Source organism: Condylura cristata, unplaced genomic scaffold, assembly GCF_000260355.1.
Source record: "Condylura cristata isolate star-nosed mole 26May11 unplaced genomic scaffold, ConCri1.0 scaffold00008, whole genome shotgun sequence".
Lineage (NCBI taxonomy): Eukaryota > Metazoa > Chordata > Mammalia > Eulipotyphla > Talpidae > Condylura > Condylura cristata.
Window position 1 is genome coordinate 29,150,119 of NW_004567109.1, and position 18,437 is coordinate 29,168,555.

At 38.0% G+C, this 18,437-nt stretch overlaps 1 protein-coding gene across 1 annotated transcript in view; it reads left to right on the forward strand.

Moving 5' to 3' along the window:
• The window catches only part of ZYG11B (zyg-11 family member B, cell cycle regulator), a 57,688-nt gene extending 43,108 nt beyond the window's left edge, over positions 1-14,580 (forward strand). Inside the window, exons 11-14 of the mRNA XM_004679018.2 lie at positions 3,348-3,545; positions 3,668-3,720; positions 5,631-5,728; positions 8,631-14,580. Of these exons, the coding sequence (XP_004679075.1) occupies positions 3,348-3,545; positions 3,668-3,720; positions 5,631-5,728; positions 8,631-8,821 (540 nt within the window). The 3' untranslated portion in view covers positions 8,822-14,580. The remainder of the gene's footprint in view (positions 1-3,347; positions 3,546-3,667; positions 3,721-5,630; positions 5,729-8,630) is intronic.
• The last annotated feature ends 3,857 nt before the right edge of the window (positions 14,581-18,437 follow it).

The following is an 18,437-nucleotide window of genomic DNA, read 5'->3' on the forward strand; positions in this document are numbered from 1 at the left end:
CACACACTCAGTCGCATTCACATGTGCATGCACTGCCCCCACCCCGAAGTCCCTCCTCTTTCAATGACTTTTCTAAACCTAAGGTGTGATTTTTTTAAAAAAAGATTTATCTATTTATGCATTCAAGAATTGGGATATAGGGCAGAGGTATGTGTGGGGAGAGGATTCAGTGGAGACAGAGTGGGGAACAGAATAGGTAGATTGAAATACACTGCTAAGGGCAGCAGTGGGTGGGTCAGGAGAGGTCTGCCATGCAATGGGGGTCAGCTACCCTGCTGGTGATAGCATGATAGTGCCATAGTGCTATGTCTTTAACCCCTATGCCACCAGGGAGGCCCAGGTGTAATTTTTATTTGCCTAAAGTAATGCTTTGAACGTTGCTACTATACTTGTAAATACTAATGAAATAAGAAAATGGGCATAATGTAATAAATGAAAAGCAGGCCACACAGATGTCCCTGCTGGCACAGGAGTTAAAGCACAGCACTGTGAAGCTATCCACAGCCCTGCCAGGGTTGGACCACATGGCACAGCAGACCTCTTCTGTTTCGCCCCCTACTCCCCTCAGCAGTGAATTTCATTCGATCTGCCTATTCTGTTCCCCACTCTGGCTCTGGTGAGACCTCTTACCCATCCCCCCACCCAACTCTCTGGCATGTATCCCAATTCTTGTATGTATTAAAAAAAAAAAGGCCACAAGCTATATATAGTTTACCCTTTCACAGTGTGTGTGTTTGTGGGGTGGGTAGTGGTGGTGGTGAGGGCTAAGTTTTAACTCAGTAACTTTTTTTCCAGTATCTTTAAAAAAAACAATACAATAGTTTATTTTCCATCATTTTGTGCCTTTTTCCATCTCAGTTGTAATCCCCGTGGGCTTCCCATCATCAAATCACACATGTGCCATCACCATAGTCCAGTGCACTTCCCTCCCCCCAATGTTTTTGATCCCATCCCCTACTCCATCCCCATAAAATGTCTCTGGTATATAGTTGTTCATTATTATCATTATTTTCTTGCCTGGTCCATTATACTCCTGCTATGAGTGAAACCATCCAGTATTTTTCCTTTTCTTTCTGGCTTATTTCACTGAGCATGATCTTTTCCAGCACCATCCATGTTGCTACAAAAGGCATGTGTTTATTTTTTTGTTTGCTGAGTAACATTCCATTGTATATCTGTAGCACATCTTTTTTTTTTTTTAAAGATTTATTTATTTGTGCATACAGAGCTGGGGTATAGGCCAGAGGCTCAGGAGCGGCCAGAGGCTTCACCAGAGACAGAGTGGGGAGCAGAACAGGCAGATTGACGAAGTACACTGCTGAGGGGAGCAGCGGGGCGGGTCAGGAGAGGTCTGCTACGCCATGTGGTCACCTCCGGGGCAGGGGGAAATCGAACTCATGCGGAAGTGGCTTTAGCTTGTCAGTGCTGTGCTTTAACTCTCTGTGCCACCAGGGAGGGCCTGTACCACATCTTTTTAATCCAGTCATCTACTTTTGGGTCTTTGGGTTGATTCCATGTCTTTCCAACTGTAAATAAAGCTGGACGGGGTGCAGGTATCTTTTTGAATCAGTGTTTTTGTGTCTTTTGGGTAGATACCTAGGAGTGGGATTGCTGGGTCGTAGGAAAGCTCCATGTTAAGCAGTTTGAGGAACCTCCAAACAGTTTTCCATAGTAGTTGTACTAGTTTGCATCCCACCAGCAGTGCAGGAGAGTTCCTTTTTCTCCACATCCTTGCTAACATTTGTTGTTGCTAGTTGTTTGAAGATGTGCCATTCTCATTGGGGTGAGGTGGTATCTCATTGTGGTTTTAATTTGCATCTCCCTTATTACAAGTGATGTTGAACGTTTTTTCAAATGCTTGTTGACTGTCTGCATTTCCTCTTTGGAGATGTGTCTTTTTAGCTGTGCTGCTTGTTTTTTGATGGGGTTATTTATTTTTGTTAAGTTTCATCAGTTCTTTATATATCTTTGTGATCAATACTTTATCGCTAGTTTTGTATGAGAAAATTTTTTTCCTAATCAGTGGGATTTTTTTTTTGTAATGTCTCTTGTTGTATCAATACACTTTTTTGAGAAGGAGGTTTAAGTACCGAGATAAATTGGATCTTTAATCCTTTAGGAGAGATCAACCAGTCTTAAGTTGGAAACCCTTAAATTTTTCCCCTTATAAACAGAGGTCTTTCTTAAATATTAACTAGAAAAAAACATCTTATGTCAAGTCCAGCAGTCAAATGCTGATATTCGGTAGAGGTCTAAGACAATTTTTTAAATATCTATGATCACTGTGTTATTCAAACAAGTGGATCCTGGCTTATCTCCTTAGATTTTCCACATTATTCAGAACTGCTAACCCTTTTATTCTTTGGATATACTCTGTATTCCAGATGGAATACTTCTGTATTCTAAATACCAAACTTTCTTGGTTTCTTCATACTTACCTTGCTGTTGCTTTTCAATTTCAGGGCAGGTCTGTAGTTATAATTCACAAGGTAAATCTTTTCCATATAGACTCAGTTTCAATAAGCTTCTGTCATATATCTGTATTGTCGAGTCTTTTCTTGAGGTGTAATGCTTTGAAAGCCCTTTCTTTGAATGGGAAACCTAGTTCCAATTTGTAGTCTTTACTTTCTATCCTTACATAACTCATATAACCCAGTGTTCTTTCCTCTGCAATTGATGGCTTTAGTTTGGTTCTGTTTGCTCCAAAAAGTAAACTTACATATTTAAAAGACTTTAGTTATTTTTCTTTCCTTCTTTTTATAAAGACTTACTTATTTATTTATACATACAGAACTGGGGTACAGGCCAGAGGTATGGAGGGTGAGAGGACTTACTAGAGAGAGGAGCAGAACAAGCAGATGTACTGAAATATATTGCTTAGGGGAGCAGTGGATTAGACAGGAGAGATCTGCCACACCATGTGAGTTACCTCCTTGACTGGGGATAGAATTCATGCTGCAGTGGCTGCTATAGCTTCATAGTGCTGTGCTTTAAGCTGTTGCACCACCACAGAGGGCCCCTTAGTTATTTTTCACTCAACATTTCTAGATAATTTGTAGTGATAGGATTTATAGGTTATCTAGTTCACCATTTTGTCTGAAAAGGAACTTTACTTCTTCTACCTTTCTTTATTACCTTCATATTTAGGGAAGAGAAAAAATAAATATCACCTGTAATCCCACTATTCTGTGTCAGTATATGTTTAAATAAATCATTGTCATCTCTGTTCACTTTTTGTCCATGTGCAGGTTCATGTTTAAATTATTGTAATCTCTATTTTTTCTTACTATTTAACCATTTACAATACATTTATATATATATATATATATATTTTTTTTTTTTTTCAGAACAACATAGCTGAAGTACAAGAATTGCATTCTGAGTTAATGTGGAAGGATTTTATAGACCACATTAGTAGCCTCCTACACAGTGTTGAAGTGGAAGTCAGTTACTTTGCAGCTGGAATTATTGCCCATTTAATATCTAGAGGTGAACAAGCATGGACATTGAGCCGTAGCCAGAGGAATTCTCTTCTGGATGATCTGGTATGGTTATTTGGTGTTTTCTGGAGCAAACAACATTCATAGTAATATTATCAAAACTTCATAATGCAATAATGCCATAATAAATAAACATAATCCCTTCTTGTGTGTCTTGTATTTTACAGCATTCAGCTATTTTGAAATGGCCAACTCCTGAATGTGAGATGGTAGCATACAGGTAATTAGCATGGACAGTTAACATTAAACCAGTAACTTAGGCATATTGTTTGCCTGGAGATCATTACCTATGTGTATCATTTTTCCCTCTGGCATCTATCTTCATATAGGCTTTTTTTTTTTAAACATTTATTTATTTATGCATACAAGAGCTGGAGTGTAGGCCAGAGGTGTGAGGAGGTGATAAGATTCACCAGAGACAGAGTGGGAAGCAGAATAGGCAGTTCTACTGAAGTACACTACTACGGGAAGCAGTTGGCAAGCCAGGAGGGCTGTCTGCACCATGTGGCCTAGCTCCTTGGCCAGCGATTGAACTCATTGCTGCAGTGGCTGTGTATAGCTTCATAGTGCTGAGACTTAACCCTTTGAGCCACCAGGGAGAGCCTTTCTTCATATTGACTTTAAAAGAGGCAAGCTATTTTGACTTTTTCTGCTGTCATTAATCAGTTCTTAATTCTCCATTTATTGAAGAGAAGTGCCAGAGACTTATTCAGTACTTTTGAAATTCAAAAATAAGTAAGACATTGTGCCTACACACAAGAATCTTCAGGCTCCTTAGGAATACCAAGTGTGAATTAGATGTAATTGACTGTTACGCTTGTTATGTATGTAGATTTGCTGTGAACTTAAAGATGAGAGTACTTAAATCTCCACTGGAAAAGTATAAGAAAAAATCTGCCAAATAAAGTAGATTGTGAGCTGAGTTTAGAGAGATGATTAGTAGGTACTGAAGATTTTAGAAAGAGGAAATGATATAGTAATGTAAAAATGTCTAAAGCAGGATGATACACTGGAAGAAAGAAAAGTGGCATTAGGTTAATTTGGAAAAGCAGTAATAATTTTGAAAGTGTGTGCCTAACTATTTTGACAAGTCGGCAGCATAATATTGAAGTTGCTAATTACATAGAGTATCCAGATTGCTGCTAAATAATATTGTTAAAGCTTATTTTTCAAAAAGGCACAAAATACTGTAAAAGTAAACTATTATAATTTTTAAAACGTAGAAAAACTTATTTTTTGCTTTTTACTTCATAAATGCTGATTCTGCCAATATTTTTTACCTCTTCAGCTTTATAGTTTACCCATTTGGGGAGACAGAAGACTAGAAGAAAAGGCTAATTGTATACCTTCTTTATGGTGTTCAACCAGTTAATTATTAACTAACTTCTTTTATAAATTTCCAGACCAAAAGGTATTTTTGAAAAACATGTTTTTCCTCTGTTAATCAATTGTTCTGAAATCTTTCATGTTCTCTGAAGATTTTTTAAAAAAATAATCCTTTCTCAAATGGCTAAGACAAACTATGTTCTGTAGTATAGATTTTATAATATATCAGTTTAGAACTGTTAGGACAAAATTTCTGGAATGGAAAGCTCAGTAACTGATAGTTTAAAAAATGGTACTGAAAGCCTCCCTGGTGGTGCAAGGGGTTAAGTCTCAACATTATCAAGCTATTAGCAGCCACTGCAGCATGAATTCAATCCCTGGTCAACCAGCTAAGCCAGTTGGCAAAGCAAACCTCTTCCTATCTGACCCACTGCCTACACCCCAGTTCTTGTATGCATAAATAAATAAAAATAAATCTTTAAAAATAAATAACACTGAGCCCTTCCTAGTGGCTCAGTGGGTTAAAGTCCAGCACGATGAAGCTATCTGCAGCCACTGCAGCATGAGTTCTATTCCTGGCCAAGGAGCTGACCCACATGGTATGGCGAACCTCTCCAAGCCACTCTACTGCTCCCCTTAATGTATTTCAGAAGATCTGCCTGTTCTGCTCCTCACTCTGTTTCTAGTGAATCCTCTCACCCCTGCACCTCTTGGCCTGAACCCCATTTCTGTACGTATGATAAATAAAAATAAATGACACTAAACTCAGAATGTAACTTTTTTTCTTCTCTTTTGATCTTTTAGGTCTTTTAATCCATTTTTCCCATTACTTGGCTGTTTTACAACACCAGGAGTCCAGCTATGGGCAGTTTGGGCCATGCAACATGTCTGTAGCAAGAACCGTATGTATTGAAAGAAGAACTGGGGTGTAGGCAGTGGGGTGACTTCTCTGTAAGTCACCTTACAGAGAAACCAGTTACTGAATTGTATATTAAAGTGATCTTCATAGATACAGACTTTTAAAAATACAACATAAGAGACTCTTGGATTATACACTAAATTCATTCTTTCAAAATAAACTACTTAGTACAAGGTACTTTAGCAGTGGTACTTGAGACTTAGACAGGTTCAGCTTCATGAGCTTAAAAGATTAGTCTTACTACAGTGAGCTCATTTGTTGAACAAACTGTCTTAAGGAGATTCAGTTTTTATGGTACATGTTTGTACTCAGTCTTCATTCTCACAAAATTGCATTGTTGAAGACTTTGTTCTCAGCATTCATAGTCTGAGAATAAACAAATCATTTAGATAAGATTCCATGTCATTCTTCTTTTGAAGATTGTAATACAGTTCTTTGTTAGTTATTCAATAATATCAATTTATTTGAGGTAACTTTTTTGGGTAAGGTATAAAATTAAATTTTTTTAATATTAAAAATATCAAGGGCTTGCCCTCCCTGGTGGCGCAGCGGGTTAAAGCACAGCACTGAGAAGCTAAAGCCACTTCCGCATGAGTTCGATTCCCACCTGCCCCGGAGGAGACCACATGGCGAGGCAGACCCCTCCTGACCCGCCCGCTGCTCCCCTCAGCAGTGTATTTCAGTCACTCTGCCTGTTCTGTTCCCCACTCTGTCTCTGGTGAAGCCTCTTGCCACCCCTGCACCTCTGGCCTGTACCCCTCAGTTCTGTATGCATAAATAAATAAATCTTTAAAAAAAAAAATATCAAGGGCTTCCTGGTGGCCCAAGAGGTTAAGTCTGAGCACTGTGATGCTTTCAACAGCCACTGCAGAAGCAGTTTGATCCCCAGCCAAAGAACAAACCCAGCAGACCCAGCAGACAGCAGACCTCTTCTGTCTCACTTGCTGTTCCAATCAACAGTGTATTTCAGTAGATCTGTCTGTTTTGTGCACCATTAGATCCTCACACCATCTCCTCGGTTGTATACCCCAGCTCTTGTATGCATAAATATAATAAATCTTTTTAAAAAGATTTAAAAAGTCAGAATTAAGGAAAAAATAACTTAAAAAAAGATGGATGGAGTAAAATAATAGAAAGCAGACATGTATGACATTTACAGTGATTCATATTCTTTCTGTAGAGGGGCTGCAAATAATCAGTTGCAATATTCTTTCTGTATAAGAAAAAAAAATCATTCCATATTCTTAGGGGGAAGTAAAGCTCTTCTGAGCAAGTAACTGCAAATTAATTTTGTTTTATGGAACCTAATAGGGAGTATATACCTAAGGCATTTTATAGGAAATGTGAGAATTTTCTTTAAGAATATTCTCATAGCAAAGGCAATTGAACATTTAATCAGACTTACTCGTTACATTCCAAATTTGATGAAAACTAGGTGTATACCACAAAAGGTTACTCAGTGAAAGCTCTTCTGTGTTGAATGGACAAAGGAGGAAAAATGGAATGTGACAGAGAACACTAGTTTGTACTGACATATAAACTTCCACCTGAAAGCATCTCTTGCCTCTCATACTAAGTTCCTTGCCACTAAGCTTTTTATTCATAACACTGCACAATTACATTAAATTACCTGTGCTCTGATTGTGGTGGCTCTATATAAGTGTATACATTTCACAAAACTGATTAAACTATAGGTAAAATTGAGTGAATTTCACTATGTATAAATTATTTAATGAAAATAACTAAAATTTTGAAAACCTCTAAGTCAGGTGTCACAAAAAGAATTACTTTTTTTTTTTTTAAAGATTTATTTATTTGTGCATACAGAACTAGGATGCAGGCCAGAGGCTCAGGGGCAGTGAGAGGCTTCACCAGAGACAGAGCGGGGAACAGAACAGGCAGATCGACAAAGTACACTGCTGAGGGGAGCAGCAGGTGGGTCAGGAAGGAGAGGTCTGCCTCACCATGTGGTCACCTTCGGGGCAGGCGGGGATCGAACTCATGCGGAAGCAGCTTTAGATTCTCAGTGCTGTGCTTTAACCCGCTGCCCCACCAGGGGGGGTCAAAAAAAATTACTTTTAAGAACAAAAAGCAGGGCCCTCCCCAGTTGCACAACAGGTAAAGCATGGCTCTATGAAGCTATCTGCAACCACTGTAATACAAGTTTGATCCCCGGCCAGGGAGGTGACCCAAATGGCACAGGAGAACTCTCCTGACCTGCCCCTCAGCAGTATATTTTAGTAGATCTATCTGTTTTGCTTCCCACTCTGTCGCTGTGAAACCTCTCACCCCACCCCGCACCTCTGGCTGTACCCCAGTTCTTGTATGCATAAATAAAAAAAAATTTTTTTTAAAGGCAAAATATTTTAAAATAAAGTTACATGTGCAATATGAGTGCCATAATTTTTTTAAGACATGGGAAATGCATGAAATATACCTGTGATTTTGGATCAATATACATTAGGTATATGTTTATATTTATACACAGGTATATACACAGGTATATGCCACTGTGGCAATAGTTCTATCCTTAGCCAGGGAGCTAGCCCACATATAACAGAGCAGACCTCTCCTGTCTCACCTGCTGCTCCCCCTCAACTCACCTGTTCTGCTCCCCACTCTTTTTCTGGTGAATCCTCTCACTCCCGTCACCTCTGGCCTACACCTCAATTTTTATATGCATAAATAAATGAAAATGAATCTTTTAAAAAAAGAAAAAGTGAGGTATGTATCATGTGAAAAAATTAATTACAGAGGTATTTATCATGTGGCAGCAGCATGTTATTATTCAGTAACATAATAGCAAGAAATTAAAGTGAAATAAAAACTTTTTGTGTGTGGGATAAATTGTGTTTTAAGAAAAACTTTCTCCTGTTTCTTTTCAGCCTCGCGATATTGCAGCATGCTGATTGAGGAAGGAGGACTGCAGCATTTATATAACATCAAAGAACATGAAAAAACCGATCCCCATGTGCAACAGATTGCTGTGGCCATTTTGGACAGCTTAGAAAAACACATTATACGACATGGGAGACCACCTCCCTGTAAAAAGCAGCCCCAGGCCAGACTCAATTGATAGCCATAGGTAATTGGATAATTGAATCACAGAAATCCTTTTTGTGATAGGTTCATTTGGAATATCATTCTCTGATGTTTTGAGGGTTTCTGTGAGCCTAAAAGTCATAAGATCAGTTTGAGATTGATGATGTACATTGCTGCCCTCTAATTTGTCTTGTGATTTTTAACTTATGAAGAAAGTAGGGTTTCTCGTTCATCATTGCCTTTTGGGAAGTTTTCCCCATCTTTCAGTGTTTGAACTTATCTGTGCTTGAAATTCTACAGTTTTATGATAAAGTTTGCACGAACCCATAGGCCAGATTTTTCTGATCTCAAAGTTCCTTCTAGTCAATTTGCAGCTTCTCATAAGCTGTGCTTCTGATTTCTGGCACTGCTTCAGTTGTAAATTTTATACTGCTTCTGTATAAAATGCCTTTATTCTGTGTCTGTGTATCTTTTATAAGATGTCCTTCATAGTGTGAAAGAATCTGAATTCTCTCCTTGTGAAAGCTACTCACTGACTGGAGCCTGAATGGATGGCAGAAAAAGACACTAAAAGAAAAGCTATCAAAGGAAAATAGAGTTTAAGAACTGGCAGCAGTCTCTTTTCATGGTACAATTATTGAACTGGACAGGCTGGCCTTCTGGAGCACAACTCTTTGAGGCAGTGAGCAATCGCTTGCTCTTCTATTTATTCCTAGAAACACGGAATGCCACTTCCTATTCAGACACTGGTTACTCCAGAAATATTTCCTGAATCATCACAGTGTATAATATTACAGCATTCTGTGTTAAAGATGATCTGTGCAGATCTCTATGTGTCATTGTTATGGAAATGTAAAATTTTAAAAAATTGTCTCGGTAAAACAGACCATTCTTCCCCTTCTGTTTCAGTCATTTTTGTTCAGTGAAATAAAGACTACATGCAATGTTACCTTTTCAGTTAAAATATAATTGATATAAGTAAATTTGCCATAAGAAGTCACTTTTTATTTTGATTCAACATAAATTATCAAATGTTGCAGGAAGATGTTGCCATCTCACTGCCAGAAATGAAAAGATGAATTAAACTACTATTAATATAAATGATTGAGTTGCACTGCATACAAGGAAACATTTTTTAATGGTTATTTCTTAGGCAATTGCCTTTCAAGACACGTGTTATGAGTATAGTATTTTTTTTTCCTATTGCAGCAAAGAATCAGTTATCTTTACATCAGTTACAGCAGTTGGAAGGTAGTCATCACCAAGAAACTTTAAAAAGATAATTGTTTTTAAAAGAAATTAAAATTTTTCATTTTAAATTTTAATTTGTGGGTCAAGCCAATCTACAATCTTTCTTATTTTCATAGATAACCAAATGTTTAAAATTAGAGATTTTAAGTGGTACTTTTTATAATGGTCATTATTAAGAAATATGCTTATTTGGAAAGGAGCTGGCTTAAGAGCATGCTGGTAAGATTTTTGACATAAATGTTTTACATCACTGTCAACAATAATCAGGGTAGAATTATTTGGAACTCTCACAAGAGTGAAAATTTAACACTAAAAGAAAATAGGTTTTTAGAAACATATTTAATCCATATTTAACTGTGGGTTGATAATTGATTTAATTAACTTAAGACATTTTTATAAGAGCAAGATAAGTTTTCACAAAGTCCATTTCAGAGGAAATGTAAAATTCTTTAAGATATTTCTTTTTTTCTTGACTTCTAATTTTAATGTCTAAGGTAAAAATATGGAATATAGGACAGCATACAATAGCTTGTAAGTTGACCATTTCCAGGTCTATTTTGTTATATAGTTAAGGGAAAGCAAGTTGGAATTTTGGCTTTGCTTTATACTATGTCATCCTGTTTGAGGCAAAAGTACATGTTCCTTAGAAGGCTAACTCTAGGTTTTTATCTTTACAAATTGTTTTCAGAAATGGCTAAAATGTACAGGAAGCAGTAACTTCCTTTATCATTCAGAATAATTTCAATAGAAGATTAAACATTTAATAAAAATTAAATTATTTAAAATTAAAATCTAACTTAAATTCAGCAATATTCAAATTTAAATTTAAGTTTGCTACTTTGAGCTTTGATAACAGCCAGATACTTTTCAATCTTAAAAGCATAATACTGTATCACATCCCAAAATTGTAAAAATTGTAGTGCCTTTGTGGTTGGGATGTTTCTTAAGATTGTGTATCTATATCTAGTTGAGGCACAGAATTGTCTGTAAGGGGTTGAATCTGGTTACATACATTAGATGTATATTTTGAAATTATAAAGCATAATTAGCTACAAGTAGGATCTGTTAGCCCCCTTTTTTTGCATTTGTTCATTAGAATGTAACAGTACTTGGTGCCTTCAAGGGTTACCTCTTTAGTAGTTTAGAGTTGCTATATCAAGCACAATTTAGAATAGGATTGAACCATTCACTGTTCAAATTATAGGTGTGCTCAGATGTTTTACAATATCACTGTAACTGTCCACAGGCAACAGCAAGGTTTATTTTAAAGGAAACGGAATTAGATTTTTTAGAATATGATGATGCATGTTGGTATCATTGAGTTAAAAATAGCAACGGTCTGAAATTAAGGCAAAAATTATTGAGGCTCCTTATCCTTTCTATCACGTGTTTTGTTATAGTCTTTCTACTGTAAAAAGTTCTTTTTTGTTTATTTGTAAAGAAATATGAATAAAGTAGTAATAAGGAGTTAGTAAAACCTCTGGTGAAGGACTCAGTAGCTACTCATCTTTTTTTCCCCCCTAGTGGCTACTGATCTTAGTTGAGAATTTAAAAAATCTTACCAAACCCACAGTTCTAAGAATTGACCTTAAATATTGCTGTTCCTCATTCCTGGACAAACGATGCCATTTAATGACACTAGTCAATGTAAGCAAATTATCCAAGGTGGATATAAACTACCCTAACACTACTATAAGAATTTAATTTCATGGTATTGTTACAAACTTCTAAATAATCAAAGATTCAGGTTTAAAACACTAATTGTATATATCCAGCCTACGAAGTTGTACTTAATGAGTATACTTTTATTAAGTTGTACTTAATGAGTTGTACTTTTGAGTAGAATTGTTTTCTTCTATTCCCTTTCATTTGACTGTATTTTTAATTATGTCATATGTAAAGATGTCATCTAGCCCTTTGAAGACTATTTCAGTGAAAATACATTTATGTGCTAAATGAGGATAGATTAATGAACCATAGTTTTGGTTTAATGTTTTTAATGTGTGACCCCATGGACAATATATGGCAGTACCCAAAGCTGAAGAGATCATGAATAGCAGGGAAAGCAAACTTACTGTTTTGTGTATGTGAAACCTAACCTCCTGTCCTCTAGTGGGATGTTTACATCCCATGGTTATGGGATTGTACAGCTTTTATTTGGGGTAAACAGTGCACTATTGCTATTGTGCAGCTTTTATTTGGGGGTAAACAGTGTTATTAAACTCATGGTATAAATTAAAGGCAGTATCATACTGCCAGCTGATGTGTTCTTTATGGGGAACTTTATATGGCTAGGGCTTCAGAGTATAGTCATGCACCTTATGACAATGTTTTGGTTAACAGCACACTACTTACAAGATGGTGGTCCCTATATATAGTCAGAGTTTGTAGTAAGCTATACCATATAGGTTTGTGTAAGTATATTCCATGATGTTCGCACACTAAAATTGCCTAATGATGCACTTCTCAGAACTATTGCTGTCATTAAGTGACATGACTGTGGGGTTCTGAGACAGCTCATTGAGAGGTTTACAAACTTAAGGTTCCCCTCTAAAAATTGATTGTAGCTAATTTAAATGATTGTGGATATTGAAAGTTTAATCTTTACCATTTGCTTTGTATTTTAAATTTTTAGTGTTAACTCTTGAACTTTTCTTTCAGGAATGATGCAAATTCAGCCTTTGTCCAGTAATGAAAATAATAATATGATAGGAAAATTTGCTCAATGTGCTTTAAACAAGCAATTGCTTTATCTTTTCTAGTATTTCATAGGCTTTGCATGATCTGAAACACTCCTAATTGTGCATACTTTGGTTTCCAAATCTAGTCGGACATGCTCTGTATTAACCAATTGATAGCCTAAGAAAGAGTCTAAGAAAGCTTTTTCTGCCTGTTTTTCCTCTCCTCCATTTTGGGGGATAAACATCGGAAGGTCAAATTGTCTCATTTTTCTCGAAGCAAAGCTGTGACAGCATAGCCAAACTTTATAGCTAGACAGAAGACTATTAAGAATATTTAGAAAATCCAAATCTAGCAAAGTTATTTGATGGGAATCATAAATGGAGTTCATTAGAATGTGATTTTGGACATTGGGGAAAATTTCAAATTGGGTTAGTTTATTTTAATCAACTTAGAATGAATGCTATTTAGCTAATGAAAACAGACAGTTGCATACAAATAAAATCTTGAGAGCATATTTTCCATTTACAAATGTATGTCAAGATTTATAATTTCTTATAATCCTTAGAGAATAAAAATTTTTGAGCCTCTGACTTTTGTAGAATCCTGTCAAATTCTCACTGACTTGTGAATATTAGATAAGCTGTTTTTTGCTTGTTTCCTGGTGGAAGAGTTTAACTTCACTCAAATGATAAGAAAAATTTATTAAAAAATTAATGTATATACATTCCAAAAGCCTCTCAATTGTCTGGACTGAAGGCTTTATTATAGCCAGATGAATTGGAGTGTTCTGTACATGAATAATGCTAGATTTTAAATCAGGACATCACTTAGGTATTAACATTGTGTGTACAGTTTTTTGTTTGGGAATTTTTTTTGGCCTAAATAAATGTTATAAATTTTATGTAAAGTGTTTTTTTTGTCTGCATTGATTCCAGACATTTGCGTAAAATTTAATAATGCACGATTCAGATTCCACTTTTAACAGTTGCTTACTGAAAAAGGCCAATAGTTTTGTTGTTAAAGTTTCCTAGTATTGAAACTTCATCTCATTAAATAGCTATATTAGGTACTTTTAAAGTGTAACTTAATGTCATATAACAGACCAGTCCAGAGTGCTTATTACAGAGAGAGTGCTTATTACAGAGCAGACGCTATACCTAATACAGACTAGATACCATTAGACAACCCAGGAAAACTTAACAGAGAACATTTGAGTTGAGAATTTGATATATATAACTATATAATGCATATAATTGAAATGCATTTAGTGAGGGAGACTACAAAAAAACTATACTATGAGAACCCTTGAGCCAGGAAGAATCAAGTGATTTTTGTTTCAGAAATGTTTGTAGCTGAAGAAAAAAACCTGAGGTGAAGTGAACTTGCTCAGTTCACACACCAAGTCAATGACAGACTCTGCACTACAATTTTCATTTTCAGACTTCAGTCCAAGCCATTCCCTCACCATATTGTTGTGTGAGATTTCTTGTATCTTAGGCAATATGTGAATAAGTAGCAAATGAATGATAGAGAAAAGAAGCTGCACCATTGGTCAGAGAAGAGATTGAGGGTGATAAAAGACAGTGTTCAGATGCTAAAAGAATTGTTAACAGTATACTACACATACTATTGTTTCACTACTACTCAAACCTAAGATTAGATGGTTTTTTCAAGCAGCTTTATTTTATACTTAATTTTTCTTTTATTGTCTATCCATTTGCTTACTCAGTAGTAGTATTTCTATAGGCCATGTAATGAGGAAGATACTAAAAAAAAAAATCCTTTCACTGTGGCTGATACTTAATTGAATTGTTGAATTACCTTGTCTACAAAAAAATAAAAAAAGCACTTCACCCTTCACCCCACCCTCTCTTATTTTTTGTTCTGTAGATTTATCTTGGCTAAATTTTTTCTTATTTTCCTCCTGATTACCCTACTGTCTCCAGTCCCTATTCTTAGTATGCATCATAAGAGTTCCCTGAATGAACCCAGGAACTGCATAGCAGAACCCTTTAGCTTGAAGCAATTTGGGGGACTTGCCTAATCCCATGCATTGGCTACCACAGCTATTTAAATGCCCTTTTGCCACAGTGACTCAGTCAAGAACTGAGTTCCCTAGAATAGGATGTAACTATAAGAGCTAAGCACATACACAAAATTTAGTGCTTCAAGCACCTTATAAAAGAAAGTTTCCAATCCTGTCTAGAATGTGACTGTCCTGTTTCCATATGGAAGTTAAGGAGTTACCAAACATTTTTCTACCTAATTCTGTGTGTCTCATCAATTCAATCTTAAAGCCCTTCAACGATTTTGAAAAGAAGAAAAAAACTGGAAAGATTATTAGTTCAATCTAACTTCATTTTTTGGAGTTGGTGCAGAGTCCTTGGGTTCACTCTGGGAAAGGTTACAGTTCAGGAAGAGAGGGGCACTCCTAGACCCCCAAACCTGCGCTGAATAGGTTCTGCCATCTGCCGCATCAAGACAAAACATAAGACCTTTAATGGAAAGGAACTTTAATACAATTCATGTGCAATACAGAGAAAGACAAAGAACATGATTTCTAAATCAAACACCTGAAGTTACCTGTCTACCCAAAAGGGATTGGCCCAAAGCAAGGTCTGAAAGTCTGTCACAAGACTAAAGCACCTTCTGGCCGGGACCCATAGAAAAGGGTCAGAAATGGCCAGACAAGTCTGGGAGGAAAAGCAAAATCAAAATCAAGATAAACAGTGCCATAGTGAACATCCCCACTGGTCTCTCACCCACATCTGTTTCAACCAGCCTAGAACCAAGAAGCAAGCATAGTTTCTTCACATGTTTCTCTGCTCCATGTGCCCCCCTCAGGTTGTTACAGGACACCAGATCTGTTATAGGACAAGGAGAGAGAGACACCCCTGAAGTCCCAAACCTGCCTGCTCTAAATGGGTTCTGCCATCCACCGCGTCAAGAAAAAAACATACAAAACTTTAATGAAAAGGGACTTTAATACAGTAAATATACAATACGGAACACAAAGAATATAACTTCTAAATCAAACATCTGAAGTTACCCATCCCCTCGTGGGCAAAAGTCAACCCAAAAGGGATTGGCCCAAAGCAAGGCCTGAAAGCCCACCACTAGACTAAAGCACCTTCTGGCCGGGACCCATGGAAAAGGGCCAGAAATGGCCAGACAAATCTGGGAGGAAAAGAGCAAAATCAAAATCAATATAAACACTGCAATAGTCACCTCCCTACAGGTCTTTCACCCACATCTGCCTTAACCAGTCCAGGGTTAGTTAGGAAACAAGCACGGTTTCTTCCTCACATGCTTGCTGCTCCGTGCGGCTTCATCATGTCTCCTTGTTCTCCATCCAGCTTCCTTCTCTTCTCTTCTCTCCTTTTTCTCTGCTCAGTTCCACCCTCCTCCTGGGTGGGGCAGGGAACCTGGAACTTCCCCTTTTCCTAGGGACCACCCTGTTACAAGGTCACCTGGCTCCCCACCATCCTGCTTCCTTCCTCTTCAGTCTCCTTTAGATTCTTTTCCTCAGTTCCAGCCTCCTTTGAGTGGCACAAGGAACCTGGAACCTCCCCTTTTCCCTGGCACCACCCTGTTACACAACTACATATAACAATAGGGAGAAGTTTTGGTGTAAAAGGGTAGAAAAGATAGCTCCATATTGCACGAGATAGATCCTGGGTCAGGGAGCTGATCCAAATGGCCACGCAGAAACCCCCTTCCTGTCTCACCTTCTGCTCGCTCCCCATTCTGACTGGTGAATCCTCTCACCAAGTGCACCACTGGCCTGTACTCCAGCTCGTGTATGTATGCATAAATAAATTAATCTTTAAAAAAAAAGTGTAAATATTTCATAGTAATAGTGTAACAGGGTGGTCCTTAGGAAAAAGGGAAGTTCCAGGTTCCCTGCCCCACCCAGGGGCAGGAGGGTGGAGCTGAGCAGAGAAAGAGGACAAGAAGAGAAGGAAGCTGGATGGAGAATAAGACGGAGACCTAAGGAAGCCACATGGAGCAGCAAACATGTGATGAGGAAACCATGCTTGTTTCCTGACCCTGTAACAGTTAAGGCAGATGTGGGTGAGATACCTGTAGGGAGGTGACTACAGCAGTGTTTATATTGATTTTGATTTTGCTCTTTTCCTCCCAGATTTGTCTGGCCATTTCTGGCCCTTTTCCATACAGAAGGTGCTTTAGTCTTGTGGCAGCCTTCAGGCCTTGCTTTGGGCCAATCCCTTTTGGGTTGACTTTTGCCCACGAGGGGATGGGTAACTTCAGATGTTTGATTTAGAAGTTATATTCTTTGTGTTCCGTATTGTATATTCACTGTATTAAAGTCCTTTTTCATTAAAGTTTTATATATGTTTTGTCTTGTTGCGGCGGATGGCAGAACCCACTTAGAGCAGGTAGGATTTTGGGGCTTCAGGGGTGTCCCTCTCCCCTGTTCTGGAACAGATTTGGGGTGCCCTATAACAATCGGAGGAAATGCAAAGGTAGAGCCTGTATAGATGCAGGGGTAGATATGATGCCTTCTTTCTTGATTGCTTTTCTTGGTGAAAAAGAAAGCTACAAATATATTGGGGCAGGAGGTGTAGGAAATTTGAGTCTAGAAGAAATCATGAAATAATTCACTTTTAAAAAAAGCAATATTGATAGACGTTGGCGTCAGAAAACTTGACTCCCACATTTCCAACTTAGCTAGTTGGAAATAAGATGTTAAAATTTAGCCTGCTTGTAAACCTCTCAAATGTACAGTTTCTTTATGGGTAACATGGGGATGATGGCTACTACCCAGGAGTTTTTTTCAAATGAGAATTAAGTGAAAATACATCTGAAAGGAGAGCATTTGCAAAGTTATTTGTACTGGAAACGAATTTTAACATTTCAATCCACTTATCCAGGACTTGCCAATGGGCCGACCATTGTGATGTTTTACATATATTATCCCATTTAATCTGTGTATCAACCCTGTGTGATAAAGCATTTCCACTGCCTTTACTGAAGAGGAAGTTTAGCTTCTGAGAATCTAACTTGAATAAGGTTCACAAGTTAGTGGATACTGATCTGGGAGGACAATTAAGGACTCAAATGCAGTGCTCGTATGCTTAACTAACCTTTCCCAAGACCTACTTTTTCATAAATATTAGCTAAAGTGCTTTGGCACTTTTTAGGTTACAGGAAGCTGATAGTTCATTCTGCGAATTCGAGGTTAGTAGTGGTTTTGATATCTGATTCATCTATTATCTACAGATGAACAGAGGTGCATGTTGCCAGATTTTTAGGAGAAAGATTCTTCAAAATTTGAAATATTAAAAATACACGATCCGTTCTACAAATCCAGACATTTGGTTCTCTGAAAGCCAATGCGTGGTAACAGAGGATGTAGATCTGTCCCAGAGATGCGGGGAGACCGGTCTCGCAGAAGAGCGTCGGAGAGTGGCCAGGGGCTGGGCGGGCGTAAGATGCCGCTCGGACAAGGGGTGGCGGGAGAAGTGTTGGGCGGGAAGCTGAGCCAGTGCGGGTGGGAAGTGCCTGGGGGGCGTGGCCTTCAGGGGGCCGGCCCCGAGGGGCGGGGCGTGTGTGCGTCGCCACGCCGGGTTTTTCAAAATCCTTGCGCTCGGGACGCGACGGCGGGATCCGTGCGTGCGCTTTCCGCGGCGCCTCACTGTTCCGCCTCTTCCCGGCGCGACCCCGCCCCATCTCTCGCGGGACCCGAGCCCCAC